The sequence below is a fragment of the Quercus lobata genome, chromosome 8 (genome assembly GCF_001633185.2).
Source record: "Quercus lobata isolate SW786 chromosome 8, ValleyOak3.0 Primary Assembly, whole genome shotgun sequence".
Classification (NCBI taxonomy): domain Eukaryota; kingdom Viridiplantae; phylum Streptophyta; class Magnoliopsida; order Fagales; family Fagaceae; genus Quercus; species Quercus lobata.
In genome coordinates this window covers 62,421,723-62,441,846 of record NC_044911.1, presented here as the reverse complement: position 1 = coordinate 62,441,846, position 20,124 = coordinate 62,421,723, and the positions used below count along the sequence as shown (strand labels likewise).

Genomic DNA, 20,124 nt, shown 5'->3' with positions numbered 1-20,124 from the left:
GAAACAAAACAACTTCATCATCCCTAAAAGTGAAGAAAAAAAGTTCTCTCTTGCTAATCTTCTTTTCTGATAAATGGGAATGGCAGATTGGCAGACCTTGTTGTATAGTATTTACCAGTACCTGAATTGATAGGATCAAGAATTGCAAGCTTTACAATCTATGAGGGCATGTGAAAGTTTGTGTTCCTATAGGTTTAACTTTTTGTTTCTCCCTTCTGTTTTATTCTTTGTTTTAATCTTTAAAATAGTGTAATCTCAAACATCATTTATTAGGCGTTTGCTAGCACAATTAACATAACTAAATTGTGTTACTGTTAGTCTGTAATGTTTGAACAATGACTCTAGTTGCATCCAAACACTATGCAAATAATACCATGAATCATGGTTTTATTTAATCAATTTACAAAGAGGGTTTTGAGAGGGAAGAAAAGGAAGTGAAAGTCTACAATCAGCAATAACTTACTTCGTTTTACTTGCAGCTCAGATTCTGCATTAATCTGACACCTTATGTCATATTACATAAATAATTAAATATGCCATCAAAATCCCCATCATGGTCTTCTATGAAGATTCAGGGAAACGAATGGAAAGAAAAAAAATTGTTTTGAGTAAATCATAAATTCCTATAAGCCTCTGGGATCCTTTTCTTCCTCCAGACTAACTCCTCTACCTAACAAGTAACATGATATAGACTGGAGAGTTATTAAGCAAAGCCCACCAAATGCCTTAATCAGCCAAAAAATGCCGTATATACAGTTAAATGGCAAAAAGTGAAGCAATGGGGTTTGCATAATATACAGTTGGAGCAAAGAGCACAAATCCTATCTTGTCAAACCACAGTTCGGCTGAGTGTTAGACCTCAATTCTATTTCTTGTTCTACTGTTCGGACTTCTCACAAATGCAACCAGGAAAAGGGTTTGCATAAAAACTTTCCTCCTGTCTTGAAGAAATTCCAGCAAGCCTAGGGTATGGTGATCCAATCCTATCTTCATGTAACACTCTGACCTTAGATGAAAAGCTTTCCCAAGATATCAGCCCCTTGTCCAATTTATCAATCAATGTCACAAATCTTTGTCTGCAATAGCAAGTAAGGCACAAAACTTAGTAATAATGATAACTGATTAGATAGAGTTTACCTTCAACTCACTACAAACAACCATTCATATGTACTTTTAATCACATGACTTATTTAATGAGTGAAGTACCTTATTTAAATAATTTAATGAGTCATGTGATTTAATACACATGTATGATTTTATAAATTGCCAAATAATAGGTTGGAGGAGATTCCTTCAAATTGGTTTAAAAGAAAACTTTGTCCTAACTAACTATGCCTTCAAAAATTGAAGTTCAAAAATATTGGCCGGTAAGTTATTCTTACTTGTCAGGATTGATGGTTTTCAGAAATCCTTGAAATCTCCTATGACCTTGGACTGCCTTAGCCATATTTCCATCGTAGGTGTAAACAAAAACATCACTTTCTAGTGCTACAATATAGTCCAAGGCAGCAAGCTGGTTCTGGCGATGTTTAAAAGGTTCTAACTCTTCGTCGGTTGCTAAATTGGAATGGGAAAACACATTGGGAAACTTGTCTTCCAGTGGTCCAATGCCATTTTGACCGTAAATCTTCCCAGCAACTATGTAAATTTTTGTATCAGAAGGATAACCAATTGTCTCAAGCAACACAGCAACCTCTCTCGGGGTCATGGGGCATACTCCTTGTAATCGTCTCTCTTTGCCATCAATCTCTTTTTCTTTCCAATGTGTTACACCGTATCTTAGTTGCCGGAGCTCCTCAGCCTCAACTTCGCTAAGATTGTGATCGCAGCCTGTGAAAGCAAGCATATCCTTTTCATATCTGCAATTCATATTCATATTTACAAGTTAGTGAATTTGGACAAAGTAAGACATGCATCATTAATAGCAATGTCCATAATTTGGACTAAAAATCTTGTGTCTCAAGTTTCAACATGCGTGCTTCACTCTACGTTTCGCCAACCAGATGTCCACCAATTACATATGACATATTGTACTTAGAAAGTAAGAATACAAAGAGGAAGTGGGACTGAGGATTTTTTTTTTTTTTTTCCCATAATTTGATACCTTAAATGAAGAGCAATGTATCGGTTACTGTTATTCCTAAGTCTGTTGATCAACTTCTTTGCAAGATCTTCAATTTTGGTCGTGAACCTGAGTGCATCATACATTGCATGGCATCGAAGTTTTTGGATGGAGCTAGCAACGCCATTATTAGTGAGGCGAGAATCAGTGTGGGTAAATTTGATCACCTTGTGCTTCTTTAATAAGTTAAGTATCTCCCCTCTATAGTATCTGGGCTGCATAAAAAACAAGTACCTGTTTTTAAATTCAACACTTCTTACATATTTTTTTTTGGGAAAGGGTACTGTTAGGGAGATAACAATTTTCATAATTGCTGCTATGACCTGTTGTGATTGTGGCAATTTTACTTGGATCCACTATTGACATCACTTGTATTATGCACCAATCATGACAAGTGGTGTTAGCAGTTGTGACGAATATTATCTACAGACTTATTGTTTTAGAAAATGTCATATTTTCTGTACCTTGGACCAAGAAACGGGGGCCTTGGTGTAGGGCTTCACTTTTGCAACTTCTTGTGGGAGAGTCCTTACAATATTGATATCATCTTTTAGAACTTCTATGAAATTCTCCACATTGAAAATGTCTTTAAAGTCACTGAACCAATCATTTTAGAGAAATTAAGATCATATTTTTCACCAAGTCAATATTTTAACTTATTGAAACCTTACCTTGGATCTGTCCAAAAGGAACGATGATCTAAGGAAGGAAGAACCAGAGTGGCATTCAGAATCTTTGCCACAGCAACCATGTCGCTTATCTGCATTTCAAATAATAGAGAACCATAAATTTCTGAAATATAGAAGAAATTAGGTTAAATTGTATATTTAATTCATCCTCAACATTTGTCTTTTGTTTCAAATTCATCTTTACACTTCAAAATGTTTCACTTTAATTTTTATACTTTCAAATTGTTAAAAAAAAGATCTTTATTGTCGGATTGAAAATGCTGAAGTAGCAAGCAAAATTCATACCATATCATTGTTTCACGCAATCAAAGTGACATCAGTTTCATGAATTCCGTTTGCTACACCAACATTTTCCATCTATAAGATGACGCTAAGAACTTTTTCAAAAATTTAAAGTATAAACACAATTTTCAAACAAATTTCAAAGGTTGAGTATCAAATATACAAATTTGTACCCCAGTTTTCATTTGATTCAGTCCCCCGTTTGCATGAACAAGAATGTAACCATTTGTTGCTCCAATCCCTAAAGAGATACAGTACTTACAAGTTACAAAGATGCATGGCAAATTGTAATCACACAAAGCTAACAAGTAACAAGTCAGAAGTAAATGTTGTTGGACATTACCTCCTTCCTTGGGTGATTGGTTAACGCATTTATGGTATTTAGCACTATCTGGCTGCATCCAAATATCCGGATTCTGACTAGCAGAAATAAAATGAAACTGGGATCAAAATCTAAGGTAACTGCAAATTAGACCTAAACTGTGCTATGAACACCACATCAACAAACTAGTCAGCATGTTATCCCAATAATTGAAGCAATCGAGTGAAACTCCTAGACCTATCAAGTTCATAGACAAACATTGCATTAAGGTCATTAACCATGTGTTTAAGGTTTTATAATTCACTGTTCATGCTTTATGAAATTTGTCAAAAGCTTAAAACATTAAAAAGTTTCTCGATTAAAATTTTATATCTTTATTAATCAAGTACTCTACAAGATTATTCTGTGAAATTTGTCAAAAGCTTAAAACAGTAAAAAGTTTCTCAATCAAAACTTTATATCGCAAAAAATCTACTTCTACGATGATGTAAAACAAACACATAAATCTCAATTTATCAAAAAAATTATGTAATCTCAAAACAGAATTAATACACAAAATGATGGAATTACTCAAACAAACAGAAAATCTACACAATTTGATCTTTAGAAAACCTGGAAAAAAAAACTATACTCTTTGTTAGTGGCACCAATTAGATTTTTGGTGAAAGTGGGTTACATCATTTCTCATGCCATGCTAGCAAACAAGAAAATTGTTTTTCAGTGAAAAGTCAAAAACTTGAGATTCGAGTCCATTACCAAAGTAAATTACATATTTAAGTTTAGTTTACCTTCTTGTCAAACATGTTCACGAGTAATTCATTACCAAAATAAATTACATGTTCGGGAGTTAGCTGAGTAACTTGTTGTTTATTGTATATAATAAAAACACAAATCTAATAAGTAAATTATCTTTCAACTGGTACAGGAACACCAAAACTAGCTGCAAACTAGCTTATTTTTCAATAACACAATCTTCATTTACATTTTTTTTAGTAAAAAATAAAACATTTTATTCTTTCCATGTACCATGTCTTGCAGATGGTTCAGCAAATATTATTAAGCTTTCTGCAAAATGGTAAACCATGTCTTGCTCCATGTGGTCTTGTGATTGAAGACTCTCTCTCTCTCTCTCTATTGCAATTAATCTACGTTCTATTTCTGTCCTACATGTTAAAGGGGTTATCAATTCTGTTGCCCATGCTCTTGACCTCCAAGAGTCTGGCTTGAAGAGGTTCCACATGATATTGAGCTTTTAATGCTCCATGAATTTTTGTAACTGATTTTGTTTCTTGAATATATACACACACACACACACACACCAAGGGTAAATATTTAATTTCAGCTATGTGTTTTATATATATAAAAGAAGACTATATGTAACAAAATTGAAGTCAAAATAACAAGCTGACCTGGAACCTCTCTGGTGGCAATAACTGAGTAAAACTACCCTCTTCTTGTGCCTCAACCAAAATATTATTAGTGATTTTTGATTCATCTTCAACCGTGGTTCGAAAATCATTTTCCCTCGACATATGGAATTCATGAAATGTACTTAACATGGCAAACTTTGCAAGAAAGAAAAGAAAAGCTACAATCATCAAGCTCCCATAAAGCCAACGTCCTGGCCACAACAGTTTCGGGAAATAATGTCGCACTTTCCTACGAAAAAACACATTGTTTTTCATCATGTCAAATTGATAACCATCTTGTGCTTCTGTGCTTTCAAACACCCTCCTCCTCGTCATGAAGTGAAAGAAGCCGCCCCCGGAATGAACCGGTGTGTGCATGGATTGTTATATATATATATATATATATATATATCTATGGTGTTTTCTAAGAGCTTGACAAGGGGAAAGTCATGGAAGAAATAAAGAGAGAAAGAGACATGGGGGTGAGAGATGGTAACGGCTTTTTCTTCTGTGTTTTCTTTTCTGTTTGTATTTTTGTTATACATTTTGTCATTTCAATGGTTTTGGAAATGAGGGGAGCGAAATATGAGGCGAAGGAGACTCTGAGTCTGTGAGGAATTGAAAGAGTTTCGACCTTGGTGGACCATTTCCTCATTCAACCAACCAAAAAATAACCCACACACAGCTTGCTTTTTCTATTTTCTACATATATATATATTATCATTATCAAAAATAAGGAATCCTATATTCAAATTAGACATGATTAATTTTCAACTTTCTAGTCATCAGAATTGAGACACGAAAAAAATGGGGTGAAAGAGAAAGATGGGAATGTCTCACTTAATTATGGACATGTGAACTAAGAAAAAAAAGATTGCTCACCTAATGAGGAAGGTGTATTTTGGATTAGAAAAGTCTTATGTTTATTTTATATAATAAAAACATCACTTTAATTTCCATTTCTTACCTACTAGGAGTTCCCACTTGATCTCACTCATCACAAAAGTCCAAATTATTTAACCATCCCTCCCCAAAGAAGAAATGAAGCTAACTACCTTAGGGTCTATTTATTTTAATTTAAAATCTCAAACTTATTTTCATCCCCAACTTAAGTACAACAACTATTTAAAACCTCAAATATTCTAGGTAATGATGGGTATACTTGGACTTCCTCCTCCTCTCTTCTCCTTCATCCAAACCTAAGGGGTATTTTTACATAACTTTTTTTTTTAAACAAAATAATCACATGAAGACAACACAGCACACCCAAAAATCTTCTAAGTACTGGTTTGAGAGAACTTATTTTCGTTAATTATTAAACTTAAAAAATAAGTTGGATAAAAGTACAATTGTAGCTCGAGCTCAAATTGCATCACTAATTATCTTATATATGAGATTCTTTCTCTTGATGCAAGCAAGATAATAAGTTCCCATGAAACTAAGCAATTATTAGGTATTTACAAAGTATGGTAATGTGGTAAACTCTTTTCTCACATTATCGTATTTTAAAAGCACTTAATAATTTGGAAAAAGTTTAATTCTAAACTGATTTGGAGGAAACTTCCTTCAATTTATTTAGATGGTAAAAAAAATCATCCACATGTATTTTTATTTATATAACTTTTTTTTTCTTAACTTGAAAATGGTAGAAGTCATACAACTTTTAAAAAGTACACATAGCGAATTATACTTGGTCGAGAAGAAAACCTTGTCATAATAATTTTCTTACATCAAATCCTACTCTGTGCCATGTTTTCTCTTTTCAAGTTCTCAAAACCGAGCCCACATGGTTAGTCTCCTCGTGCAAAGTGCCAAAGTCTAAATAGGCCAGACCCATTGTTGATGATGAAGTTACTTTCAAAATGGGCCTTGTAATCCAAATACCTCATAAGAGTACTGGGCCCTTAGGTATCATGGCCCATGAAAAATTCTAGGCCCTCAACCAAAACTCATAGTACACAATTCCCAGTCTATAAACCCAAACCCATCATATAAATATCCAAATCTCAAACTCTGAGCGAATTAGGGTTTTAGGTTCTTATATATAATTTGGCCTCTCATCGATTTCACTCTCTGAAAAGCAAGCGCCTCCAAAATCGAAGAAAATGGTGAAGGGACGCCAAGGAGAGCGAGTCAGGTCTGAGTCTCTGAGATCTCTATTTTTCCGTATTCATTTTCTCTCTTTGAAAATTCGAAACCTATGCCTATAGATTGTGCCCTAATTTTCAAATCTTTGTATTTGTTCTCAGGCTCTATGTTAGAGGAACAATCCTCGGCTACAAGAGGTAATTGGGCATCATTTTCTATTATGTTACACTGATCAATTTTGTTTCTTTTCTTTTTTGTCTGTTTGGTTGCTGAGAAAATATAGTAGAAAATGATAATTATTGTGATTTCAGTTGCGGTTCTTGTATTTTGTGTTCCCAATTAGTTAAAAGTGGAGGCTTTTGTTTTTAGCTTTGCAATGGAGGTTTAGGGGTTTTTTGTATTTTGGGTTTAGGTTAGGTGAAGTGACTGTCTCTTTTGATGTGCTAGGTTTGTTTCATTCAGTTTCTACTATTTGTTTGGATGCTGAGAAAATACTGAAAAAGAAAATGTGGGTCTTTTTTTATTCACAAATAGTGAAACTGGAGGATTTGAGATTGTTTGTTTAGCATTGATTATTTTGTTACATATTTTCTCTGGTGGTAAAATTAGGGCCAGAGTTATGTTGTATTGATTTGTATATTGTTTGAATATTTGACGGGGGTGATGGGTCAGGTCCAAGTCGAATCAGTACCCCAACACATCCCTGATCCAGATTGAGGGAGTGAACACCAAGGAGGAGGTTGGGTGGTACGCTGGCAAGCGTATGGCTTATATCTACAAGGCCAAAGTGAAGAAGAATGGAAGTCACTATCGCTGCATTTGGGGTAAGGTAGCTAGGCCTCACGGTAACAGCGGCGTTGTTCGTGCCAAGTTCACGTCCAATCTTCCACCAAAATCCATGGTAACGTGAAGTTATTGTTGCTGATATAGATAAAATGGTTCTGAATGTAGAGGTTTCTAAGTTATTGTTTCTTTTGGTTATTTTGCAGGGGGCTAGAGTTAGGGTTTTCATGTACCCCAGCAATATATGAGGTACTTAAAAGCCCCTTTCATAACATTAATTTCCCCCGTTTTGGATTGTTTTGTTTGATTGTAAATACTTTGTTGATAATACTATATTTGGGCCTCATATTGTAATTTTTGTTACAAATTCACTCGAGATAGTGGTTTAATATGCAACTTAGTTGTGTGATATGTGATGTTAGTTATTTGGTTTTCTTGTGTTTATTTTTCAGTTCTGTGTTCTAAATTAGCATAGGTTGCAGCAAAGACATGGCACCAGTGTCATACAAATGGAGATGTAAATTGATTAGCAGATGTTTTAGTGATTGTATATTTGTATCCTATCTGCTCCTCTAATGGATTTTAGGTTCAATCTTTCTATCTTTAGATGATGTTTAGATAGTCTTTCTGGTGACTTAAGATCTTTTTACCAGTATAATTTCTCCCTACGGCCTTTCTTGTTGGTGTGTTAATGTTGTTGCCATGATTAAATGGTCATAAAGTGTTTTGAGTTATCTTCTCTTAATGATGGACACTTTGGAGTTTGTTGCTGCTCTCCTTATCCTTTTTATATTGTTTAGATTCTACCTATCTGTTGGACTAATCGATAAACCATATAGATAATGTCGATTCCCTCTTTCTAGCCCAGTGATTCTTAACTGTCGTTGTTTGTCATTTACTTGTCTGTTTGGTTTTTGAATAGCCATGAAGTAACTGAGGGATAACACTCTTTTTTGGGTCTTTCTATAATTAACTGAATGATGAATGAGGAATATTGATCTTGTTCATCATATACTGATCTGTGTGGCTTGAGAATATACCTTTTGTGGACAAACTCTTAACGTTCTTGTGATCATCTGTTGTAACTTTGCTTGCATAATTGGTAATTAGTTGATTTGAGAACTTGAATCTTTTACCCTGATCCTTAATTGCATCTTGTTCTCCTTTTGCAGCTCAGGTTGTGTAGATGCTGGATTTAGCTGGTGACAGAAGAATTATGTTTTTTATGAGCTAAATTTATGTCATGTACTTTTGAGCTGAGTCATTTTTGTTTATTTAGGTTGGTGGATGGAACTTTGAATCTTTACTAATGTCATTGAGAAGTTTCTTCCTGTTTGTTTCTTGATACAAGTATTTGGATTATCAACATTTCATAGAAATGGATATTGAGCAAACTTAGTTTATGTAGTTATGTCTCTTATTCAGTGCAAGGTTATTTTTCCTATATGATTATGGTATGTTACTTTCTTTTACATTCTGACAATAGAGATAAGTAAGGTCTTTGAAATTATAAATAGCTTCATTGGGATAGACGGAATGGGTATTTTCATGTTTGAGATATGTAATAATATTAATGGTCTTCATGGGGTTTGAGATGTAGTTCCAGCAACTCTTGTGGTAATTTGTACGCATGCAGTGGTTGCAAGTTGAGAGTAGCGAGCAGAGAGAGAAGAGATGGAGAAAACTGCTCTAAAAGTGGTTGAAATAGTATGATTCTCAGTTTGGATGGTTGAACTAGTTGAGAGTAGAGAGTGGAGAAAACCGTTCTTAAACCAGGTTGTAGTTTGGATGGTTGAACCGATGGTTCCTAGTTTTGATTGCATTAGTATTTTTCAGTTTTTAAGACGAGTCGGATTGGATTTCTGCCCAAGTCTCGGGTTGAATCGGCGGGTTTTGGAATCCATTGAACAATAAATTCTGTCGTCAATTGAATTATGTGAAAATCAATCATCCATCTTCCCCCGAGCGAGTTTTGAAAAAGTTTCAATTGATTACCGCTTTGTTTTGTTTTGTATTTTTTTTTTCCTGATATTTCTCCAGTCCCTACGGTGCTCAAATGCTATTCTATTTGGATTTAGATCCTCTAGATTTCTTAGGGTACTCTATACTGATGTAACTGCGTTAAATTCACATAGGAACTCTTGCAGGCACCTTTATCAGTAGAGAAATGCTCAAAACTTCCAACAATACATGAAATTCTAAAAAGTTTAAGCAATCGAATCAATAAAATTATCGACAAAGTTTAGTTACAAAATTAGTTGGAACTTAAGACTACAACCTTACTTAATATTTTTTTATTAGATGTGATTTTTAACAAATCTACCATTGGATTGCATCTTTTTTTTATATTCTTCATGTTCGCAAAATTTTTAGAAAATTAAAAATCAATAATTATGTCATCAATAAATTATTTAAATTGCAAGTTTTTGTAATTTAATATTATGCATAAAATATAAACTTATAGATCATATAGTAAATAATATCCGATTGAAATAAAATTTGACATATGTATATTGAGAACTTAAAGAACATGTAATTCAATGGTTAAATTTTCAAAATATATAGTAATGTTTATTTTGTTAAGTAAGGTTGTAACCTAAGGTTATAACCAATTTTCTTGCTAAATTATGTCCTAAAATTACTCATTTGCCTCTTTTTTTTTTTTTTCCCCTTTTTAATATTGAATTTTACGTTCTCTTTATATATATATCCTATCAAAAAATATATATATATATATATATATATTTTTTTTTCTAATTTCCAAAAATGGCTTCAAGTTTTTAGCACCCAAAAATTTACATATAGTTTTTAAACAACTAATAACTATGTTTAACTAATAACTATCTTTTTCAGTTTCTTTGTACAAACTTTTGGATTGCCTCAATTTTTTGCTTACTTTCATTTCATCAGTATCTCCAATTTTTGAAAAGTTTGTTTCCTTTGACATTGTTGAAATTATCAATTTGTATATTTTTGTTTTCGTACTTTTTTACTAATCTTGGGCTTTTTTTTTTTTTTTTTTTTTTTTTTTTTTTTTTTTTTTTTTTAAATTTTAATCTCTAGTCTTCTTCTCTGTCTCGTTCTCAAATCTCTTTTCTAGTTTCTTTCCACAGTTCCTTTGATTTCCAAAATTTTCTCATTTCAAAGAGGTATGTTTCCTTTACATTTTTGGAATTATTATTTGTAGGTTGTGTATTTTTCTTTTCATTTTTTTTTCTAATATTACATTTTTTTAATCTCGTCTTCTCTATTTCTCTATCTAGTTCGTTTTCCATTTTCTTTCCACAACTCCTTTGATTTCCTCAAATTTTATCTCAATTCATCACTATCTCCCACTTAGGGCTGATTGAACAATAGATGTAATTGATGAAATCGCTTAAGGCCCTTAAATAAAAAAAGCCCCCATTTGTAAAAAATATATATATATATATATAAAATTATTTATCTATATATTTTAATTACAAAATAAAATTTTAAGTATTTTTATTCGTCAATAAAATGCATTAAAAATGCTACATTGTATCCTAAAATGCAGAATATTGCACAATTACCATGCACACCACTTGATGGGACAAGATTGCATAATGCTATGTGCACTGTGTAGTCTTCTCCACAAGCCCCAACACATTACAAGGCCTAAGCTAAGTTGGCATCCACACGGTCCCACACTAATTAATAAGTTATCACATTTTTTTTTTTAATGCAAACTCTTACTTTATCAATTATTATAAATTATCACACCAATTAATAATTTGATGTATATTATAACAACTTATTTGTATTATAACGATACTAATTTATTGAACCATGTAATAAATTAATTTTATTTGTGCAAGTAAAAAAAATCCACTTAAAATTTTTGCCTAAGACCCCCAAAATTGTTGAGCCGGCCAGATTCATAATTTTGTAAATTTCATTGATAATGATTATATTTCATATTCAAATATCTATCCACCCCAAGACTATGCATAGAGATTAGAATTTGGAAAAAAAAAATACAATTTTTTTTTTTTTTTAAAGAGAAGCTGAATTTAAATTTAAAATAAAAACATGTTGTAACTATCTGACATTTTATATATATATATATATATATGTGTGTGTGTGTGTGTGTGTGTGTGTGTGTGGCGGGTGAAAAGTAAATCAAATAACTAAGGTTGGTTTTAATCAAGTTATTGTTCACTCACACAATTAATTTTTAAAGATGGAATGCAAGGTCAACCTTTAAATACCCGTTATGTAGTAAGAGATGACAATCAGAACAAAAGACCAAAAACTATATGCGAAATAGTAACATTCAACAGGAAATAGCTTGAAAATTGGTTAAGTGTTCATCCTTGGGTTTAGTCCGAGGAAGAAGGTACAATTGGATGGTTTTTCTCTTTTTTTGTTTCTCTCCTCCTTTTTTTCGTCCCTTTGATCCAGGTGCTTCTTGGCTTTATATAACTTAGCAAGGATGCATCTGAATCTTACATTTGGAGGGTTATGATCAAACTTTCTTGATACTTGTCCTATCAAGACCTTACTAGAAGGTTTTTACATCAGAATATGAGCTGTAAGGAACACTGTTCCTGGTCATTTCCCCATTAATGCAGTCAGCTAAGTGGTTGCAGTGCATTTAATTTGGAGGGGATGGCTGCCTTGTCCTTCCTTTTTCTTCTCTTCCTTGTTCAATACCAAGTTACTTTTGTCCCCCTGGGATTGCACCGTGCTCCCTTCATACCTGATTCTCAGCCTTCCAAGATTAAGTAGGAGCCCTCGGCATCTTCATCAATGACAACATCCCAAACTCCTTATTAGTTAAATAGGTCCTCTCTAAAGATTCTTCATGAAATTCCTCTCCTCGAAAATACCCTTGCTTACTTTATTACTGCTTTGGATCCCCATCCCTCCACAATATATATATATATATATATATATATAAAAGAGATACATGTGAAAAGAAACTGAAAAAGGAATGTGGAAGTGGGGGAATAGAAGTTTGAAGAAGATGGATTGATAGAGTGAGATATAATTCAAGTAAAGATAAGTTTAAGTGCAGAAGTTGGGGGAAAATGGGCTTTTGCCCTTATTTTTAAAAATATTTAGCAAATTATCCTGTTTTGAAACTATTAAGCATCATGTCCCTGTTTTGAAACTTAATTTTCTAAAAATCGAGTTTTAATGTAACTCGATTTTATGATTATCGAGTTTTAGGTAAGTTTTTCCTTGGAACTTTAGCTGGATTTTTAGATTGGGAAAAGCCACGGGTGCTCCTTCAGCATTGCAAAAACTTACCTAGAACTCGATAATCATAAAATCGGGTTCTATGGAAAACTCAATTTTCTAAAAATCGAGTTTCAAAACAGGAACATGGTGCTTAATAGTTTCAAAATAGGGACATTGTACTAGATATTTTAAAAAATAAGGGCAAAAGCCCATTTTCCCTACAGAAGTTGTCCCAAATTTTTACTGGCAAGTTGGCGCATGTTAACATAAATAGTTTATTACATATTGTAAAAATGTCATAACTGTTTTAATCAAAAAATAATACAACGTAAAATTGGATAAAGAAAAGGACAACGTTGTGAAAGCACAAAGAGTTAAATTAGATTTAGTGTCATAATTTTTCTATTTATCCAATAATATTTTGCACTTGTGAACTACTGATATAACTAGAGTATCATGAAACTAGCTCTGAAAAATGAACGCATCCACGCATACAAACATATGATTTCAATGCTATTTATTTATTTATTTTTTGATACTGACCTCATGACACTCTTGACTATATGAGTAGTTCCCAAATGCTTGATAATATTGGACAAATACCTAAACTTCAAATTAGGATAAATAGAAAATTATGACACTAAATCAAAAAAAAAAAAAAAATCTTCAAGCTTGCACAGGTTATATTTGTTATTATTTTTTTTAATTTTTAAATGATATTTATACTTATCACTTGGGGGAATTTATCTATAAATGGGGTTCTACAGGCAAACTACGAAGTAACATATTCATTTCTTAAGGTACCAAATGCAATTCGGAACAGAATATATATTCTACGTTAATCATTTTCAAACTTCCAAAGTTCCAACCTGTTTCAAGTAATTAAATTTCATTAAAATTTTCAATACTCTATAAATAAAATTAGGCTAGAAATTTCAACGAGACAACTGTAAACAAAATAAAAGTCAATTATTGAATCTTATCCAAAAAAAGTAATTTATTAAAGTCTTATTCTAAATTTGCATAATTGAGGTAAGTCACTTTCAATTTTCAATACATTACAAATTTAACAAGGATTGCAATGGCAGTGGTTGTGATTGTCGTTTATTATGTTGAAAAATAAATAAAACTACTGATGTTGGTTGTTTTGTAAAGTGAGAAAGTAAAATAGATAAAATAGTTTTTTGTGGTGCCAAATGACTAAATTTATAGCTCCACCAATGTGGACTGCAAGTATTTTCCTACAAGCTTCTGTTCCATTATATAACATGTGGCTGAAATTAAATTACTCAACTCTAGAGAATTTCGGATAAAGAGATTAAGCGTGCGTTTGGGATGGGCTAGAATTTTCAGCTTATGTGCAATTTTAGCTTATTTTTGCTACTATTCCTGAGTCTCACTGTACTTTTTGATGCTATTCATGAGTCTTATTGTATTATTCAGCTTATTTTTCAACTTTTTTTTTTACACTTTTTGCAAATTTTTTTTAGTTTCAGCTAAATAAGCTATTTCCAAACGGACATTAAGAGAGAAACATTAGAAATTTCTAGAGAGAGCCAATGCTTGATTTTTAACAATATTCAAGTGGTGTTTACTCCATTCTTTAGTCTATTGTGAAGCAATTTTGTCTTGTCTTAAAAAAGAAATAAATAAAAGCTTTGAAAACTAGTGGCGGATCTAGGATTTTTTTTTTTTAAGGTGATCACTAAGAAACTTAAATTATACAAAATTTAAAAAATAAACAATTTGAATATATCAACGTTACAAAAAAATATGCAAATACATGAAATATTACAATTTTTTTGTACTAACAAAGAGAATAAGAAAAAAAAAAAAAAGACTAATAAAAGATAAAGTGCAAATTGAAAATGCTGATATGAGAATAATAAAGTGACCACAACAATTTCGTAACAAATCTTTTGCAACAAGTTGTTAGCCTGTTATTGGTGGGTAAAACATGTCAATCTTGAACCCAAATTAGAATGAGTAACAACTTACCACATAAGATTTATTGTGAAATTATTATGAAAATATTGTAGATGTAGCATTACTCTTATATTTATTGTACTCAAATTCTTATGATTCTCAAGTAAAGTTGTTCAATATTTTTATTAGGGTGGTCAAAATATGTTAATTTAGTATATAATATATATTTTTAAAGTATATATATATATATACACACACACACACATTTTTTTCAAGTCAAGGTGGTCACAGAACATATTAGTTTAAAATAATTATATATATATATATATTTATATATTTTACAAGTGAGGGTGGTTCACCTACAAGTAAGCCGCCAGTGTTGAAAACTAGCTAAAATACAATTTGTACTACTTGTAGGGTGATGCCTAGAATGTCATTGAGCCACTGAAAAAGTCAGATGTAACCTCGCATTGGAGTATTAGGTCTATTCTAGTAGATATTTTGTTCTTTGTTAATTGTTTTTCAAATGTTGAATTTTCTTTTGTTCATAGAAAGGGTAATGTATCTGCACATTTGCTCACCCAATGGGCAGCTTTTGTAAACTGGTCTGGGCCGATTCCCATCTCCAATCTGCCTTCTCATGTATCTCAGGCATTTGTTAGAGATGGGTCCAAGCCCGATCTTTTTATTTCTCCCCTGTTTCAAGTTGAGTTTTTTTTAGCAATAAAGTATTTATTTAGCAAAAAAAAAAAAAAAAAAGAGTTTCATACTTGATGACGTATGAAATGTTGCAGTACAATATATACATGCTAAAACTTCCACAGCTAATAAGCAACAAAGAACAAGAAACGAAAAAATGGCTAGAGGTTTGGGTGTTCTTGCAGATGCGAGCGTTCTCTTGGGGAGCTCGAGTGGCCTACTTTTGTTGGGCATGATTATCATGTCCATCCCAGTTATATCAATGGTCATATTTTCTTGTGGTGATAATAAAGCTTGCAATTTTCAATACATTACAAATTTAACAAGGATTGCGATTGTGGTGGTTGTGTTGTTGTTTATTGTGTTGAAAACTAAAATAAAACTACTGATGTTGGTTGTTTTGTAAAATGAGAAGGTAAAATAGATAAAATAGTTTTTGTGATGCCAAATGGATAAATTTATAGCTCCACCAATGTGGACAACAAGTATTTTCCTACAAGCTCTGTTCCATTCTATAACATGTGGCTGAAATTAAATTACGCAACTCTAGAGAATTTCGAATAGAGAGATTAAGTGTGCGTTCGGGATGGGCTAGAATTTCCAACTTATGTGCAATTTTAGCTTATTTTTGCCACTATTTATGGGTCTCACTGTACTTTTTGATACTATTCATGAGTTTCATTATACTATTCAGCTTATTTTTCAACTTTTTTTTTTACACTTTTTGCAAAAAGTTTTTAGTTTCAGCTAAATAAGCTGTTCTCAAACGGACACTAAGAGAGAAACATATTTTTAACAATATTCAAGTGGTGTTTACTCCATTCTTTAGTCTATTGTGAAGCAATTTTGTCTTGTCTTAAAAATAAATAAATAAAAGCTTTGAAAACCAGTGGAGGATCTCGGATTTTTTTTTAAGGTGGACAACAAGTATTTTCCTACAAGCTTCTGTTCCATTCTATAACATGTGGCTGAAATTAAATTACGCAACTTTAGAGAATTTCGGATAGAGAGATTAAGTGTGCGTTTGGGATGGGTTGAAATTTTCAGCTTATGAACAATTTTGGCTTTTTTTTGCTACTATTCATGGGTCTTGCTGTATTTTTTGATATTATTCATGAGTCTCATTGTACTATTCAGCTTATTTTTCAACTTTTTTTTTTTTTTTACACTTTTTGTAAAAAGTTTTCAGTTTCAGCTAAATAAGCTGTTCCCAAATGGATACTAAGAGAAAAATATTAGAAATTTCTAAAGAGAGGCAATGCTTGATTTTTAACAATATTCAAGTGGTGTTTACTACATTCTTTAGTCTATTGTGAAGCAATTTTGTCTTGTCTTAAAATTAAATAAATAAAAGCTTTGAAAACTAATGGCGGATCTAGGATTTTTTTTTAAGGTGCACAGCAAGTATTTTCCTACAAGCTTCTGTTCTATTCTATAACATGTGGCTGAAATTAAATTACGCAACTCAAGAGAATTTCAGATAGAGAGATAAAGTGTGCGTTTTGGATGGGCTGGAATTTTCACCTTATGTGTAATTTTAGCTTATTTTTGCTACTATTCATGGGTATTACTATACTTTTTGATATTATTCATAAGTCTCATTGTACTTTTCATTTTATTTTTCAACTTTTTTTTTTACACTTTTTTGCAAAAAGTTTTCAATTTCAGCTAAATAAATTGTTCTCAAACAGACACTAAGAAAGAAACATTAGAAATTTCTAAAGAGAGGCAGTGCTTGATTTTTAACAATATTCAAGTGGTGTTTACTCCATTCTTTAGTCTATTGTGAAGCAATTTTGTCTTGTCTTAAAAATAAATAAATAAAATCTTTGAAAACCAGTGGCGGATCTAGGATTTTTTTTTTAAAGGTGGACAGCAAGTATTTTCTTGCAAGCTTCTGTTCCATTCTATAACATTTGGTTGAAATTAAATTACGCAACTCTAGAGAATTTTTGATAGAGAGATTAAGTGTGCATTTGGGATGGGCTAGAATTTTCAACTTATGTTCCATTTTAGCTTATTTTTGTTACTATTTATGGATCTCACTGTACTTTTTGATACTATTCATGAGTCTTACTGTACTATTCATCTTATTTTTCAACTTTTTTTTTTTTTTTACACTTTTTACAAAAAGTTTACAATTTCAGCTAAATAAGTTATTCCCAAACGAACACTAAGAAAGAAACATTAGAAATTTCTAAAGATCGAGAGGCAGTGCTTGATTTTTAACAATATTCAAGTGGCATTTACTCCATTCTTTAGTCTATTGTGAAGCAATTTTGTCTTGTCTTAAAAATAAATAAATAAAAGATTTGAAAACCAGTGGCAGATCCAGGATTTTTTTTTAAGGTGGACAGCAAGTATTTTCCTACAAGCTTCTGTTCCATTCTATAACATGTGGTTGAAATTAAATTACTCAACTCTAGAGAATTTCGGATAGAGAGATTAAGTGTGCATTTGGGATGGGTTGGAATTTTCAACTTATGTGCAATTTTAGCTTATTTTTGCTACTATTCATGGGTCTCACTGTACTTTTTGATGCTATTCATGAGTTTTATTGTATTATTCAGCTTATTTTTCAACTTTTTTTTTTTTTTACACTTTTTGCAAAAAGTTTTTAGTTTCAGCTAAATAAGCTGTTCCCAAACGGACACTAAGAGAGAAACATTAGAAATTTCTAAAGAGAGGTAGTGCTTGATTTTTAACAATATTCAAGTGGTGTTTACTCCATTCTTTAGTCTATTGTGAAGCAATTTTGTCTTGTCTTAAAAATAAATAAATAAAAGCTTTGAAAACCAGTGGCGGATCTAGGATTCTTTTTTAAGGTGCTCACTAAGAAACTTAAATTATATAAAATTTAAAAAATAGAAAATTTGAATATATCAACGTTACAAAAAAATACGCAAATACATGAAATATTACAATTTTTTTATACTAACAAAGAGAATAAGAAAAAAAAATAGACTAATAAAAGATAAAGTGCAAATTGAAAATGCTGATATGAGAATAATAAAGTGACCACAACAATTTCATAACAAATCTTATGCAACAAGTTGTTAGCCTGTTATTGGTGAGTAAAACATGTCAATATCAAACCCGAATTAGAATAAGTAACAGCTTACCACATAAGATTTATTGTGAAATTATTATGAAAATATTGTGGATGTAGCATTACTCTTATATTTATTGTACTCAAATTCTTATGATTCTCAAGTAAAGTTGTTTGACATTTTTGTTAGGGTGGTCAAAATATGTCAATTTAGTATATAATATATTTTTTAAAAGTGTATATATATATACACACACATTTTTTTTCAAGTCAGTGTGGTCATAGAACATATTAGTTTAAAATAATAATTTATATATATTTTTTTTTTTCACAAGTAAGGGTGGTCTAGGACCACCCTCACCTACAAGTAAGCCACTGGTGTTGAAAACTAGCTAAAATACAATTTGTACTGCACTGATCTTTCAAGTTTCATACTTGATGATGTATGAAATGTTGCAGTACAATATATACATGCTAAAATTTCCACAGCTAATAAGCAACAGAGAAGAAGAAACGAAAAAATAGCTAGAGGTTTAGGTGTTCTTGCTGATGCGGTCGTTCTGTTGGGGAGCTTGAGTGGCCTACTTTTGTCAGGGATGGCAATTTAGATTCGACCCGCGGATATCCGGTCCGGCCCGACCCTAATGGGCCGGATTTTATCCGGCCCGATAAAGAATAGGGTCAGGTATAGGTTTTAAAAAAAACCCGAAGCGGGTCCAGGTTTTATTAAAAAAATCCGAAACCCGACCCGGATAAGACCCGGTTACCATAAAATTACTAAAAAACCCTCTATATATATATATATATATAGCTATAAACAGTTAAACACTAACCCTAACTCCCTCATTTCTCAGCTCACGTCTCCAGCCTCCTCACCCTCACTCCCCCATTTCTGCTCAAACCTTTTTAGTCCTCACCCTCGTCCCTCACTGCCTTACACAGCACACGGCCTCACACCTCACGTAGCCACGCTCCATCTCACGGCCTCACACCTCACGCTTCGTCTCACGCTCCTTTCACGCTTCGTCTCACACATGGTCGTCGCCCCCCTCACGGACTCACTCTCACCCACCCTCACGGCCTCACTCTCACTCTCCAGGCACAGCCGATTGCACCAGATCCTTCAAAGCCCAGCGAATGTTTTTCCTTGTTGGCTGAGTGTAAGACTCATCTAGTCATCTGTGTCAATCAAAACAGTGATGTCTTCCTACGACGATCTATGCAACCTAGCCTCAGCTGCGCACGCCGCCGCGGCGCATATGTCACTCAACGACATCGACGAGACGACGACGGTATCAGATACGAAAGAATCAAAATAGGGATTTATTGATTTTGTTTTCTGTTTGTGATTTTTGTTTTTTTTCTTTTAGTAAAAAATATGTATTAACAGAGAAGAGCAAAAAAACAAGCTGATTTGTGTTTTTGTTTATGTTTGGGATTGTGATTTGTATTTTTTATTTTTTATTTTTTATGGTGAAAAATCTGTATTAACAAAGAAGAGAAGAAAAAAAAAAAAAAAAAAGAACTGTTTTGTTTCCTCTTTTTTTTAC

At 32.4% G+C, this 20,124-nt stretch overlaps 2 protein-coding genes across 4 annotated transcripts; one reads left to right on the top strand and one right to left on the bottom strand.

Annotated features, from left to right (window-relative positions):
* Positions 1 to 415: 415 nt before the first annotated feature.
* Positions 416 to 5,490, bottom strand: LOC115955205 (O-fucosyltransferase 19-like). Of its 2 annotated transcripts, none has more exons than XM_031073268.1 (8): positions 4,825 to 5,490; positions 3,437 to 3,513; positions 3,267 to 3,334; positions 2,794 to 2,882; positions 2,587 to 2,719; positions 2,105 to 2,337; positions 1,383 to 1,859; positions 416 to 1,076 (listed from the first exon to the last, which is right to left on the bottom strand). In XM_031073268.1, the coding sequence occupies exons 1-8, from the start codon at positions 4,956 to 4,958 to the stop codon at positions 878 to 880; spliced, it is 1,410 nt and encodes a 469-aa protein (XP_030929128.1). In that variant the 5' UTR covers positions 4,959 to 5,490; the 3' UTR covers positions 416 to 877. The 2 variants fall into 2 exon arrangements, with proteins under 2 accessions (XP_030929128.1, XP_030929127.1); XM_031073267.1 differs by having other exon boundaries at positions 3,437 to 3,509.
* A 1,342-nt stretch (positions 5,491 to 6,832) lies between these two features.
* Positions 6,833 to 9,125, top strand: LOC115957403 (60S ribosomal protein L35a-3). Of its 2 annotated transcripts, none has more exons than XM_031075636.1 (5): positions 6,833 to 6,961; positions 7,074 to 7,109; positions 7,585 to 7,813; positions 7,902 to 7,944; positions 8,868 to 9,125. In XM_031075636.1, exons 1-4 carry the CDS (start codon positions 6,930 to 6,932, stop codon positions 7,941 to 7,943), a joined length of 339 nt encoding a protein of 112 aa, XP_030931496.1. In that variant the 5' UTR covers positions 6,833 to 6,929; the 3' UTR covers position 7,944; positions 8,868 to 9,125. The 2 variants fall into 2 exon arrangements, with proteins under 2 accessions (XP_030931496.1, XP_030931497.1); XM_031075637.1 differs by having other exon boundaries at positions 6,848 to 6,961; positions 8,873 to 9,125.
* Positions 9,126 to 20,124: the final 10,999 nt, after the last annotated feature.

Bases quoted from the DNA above. Each gene is read 5' to 3' on its own strand.
- LOC115955205 (XM_031073267.1), bottom strand. From the start codon at position 5,202: ATGCACACACCGGTTCATTCCGGGGGCGGCTTCTTTCACTTCATGACG. The intron at 3,335-3,436 runs GTAATGTCCAAC...GTATCTCTTTAG, and splicing joins CCAATCACCCAAGGAAGGAG to GGATTGGAGCAACAAATGGT. The intron at 2,883-3,266 runs GTACAAATTTGT...TTTGAAATGCAG, and splicing joins TGAATCAAATGAAAACTGGG to ATAAGCGACATGGTTGCTGT.
- LOC115957403 (XM_031075636.1), top strand. From the start codon at position 6,930: ATGGTGAAGGGACGCCAAGGAGAGCGAGTCAG. The intron at 6,962-7,073 runs GTCTGAGTCTCT...ATTTGTTCTCAG, and splicing joins CGCCAAGGAGAGCGAGTCAG to GCTCTATGTTAGAGGAACAA. The intron at 7,814-7,901 runs GTAACGTGAAGT...GTTATTTTGCAG, and splicing joins ATCTTCCACCAAAATCCATG to GGGGCTAGAGTTAGGGTTTT.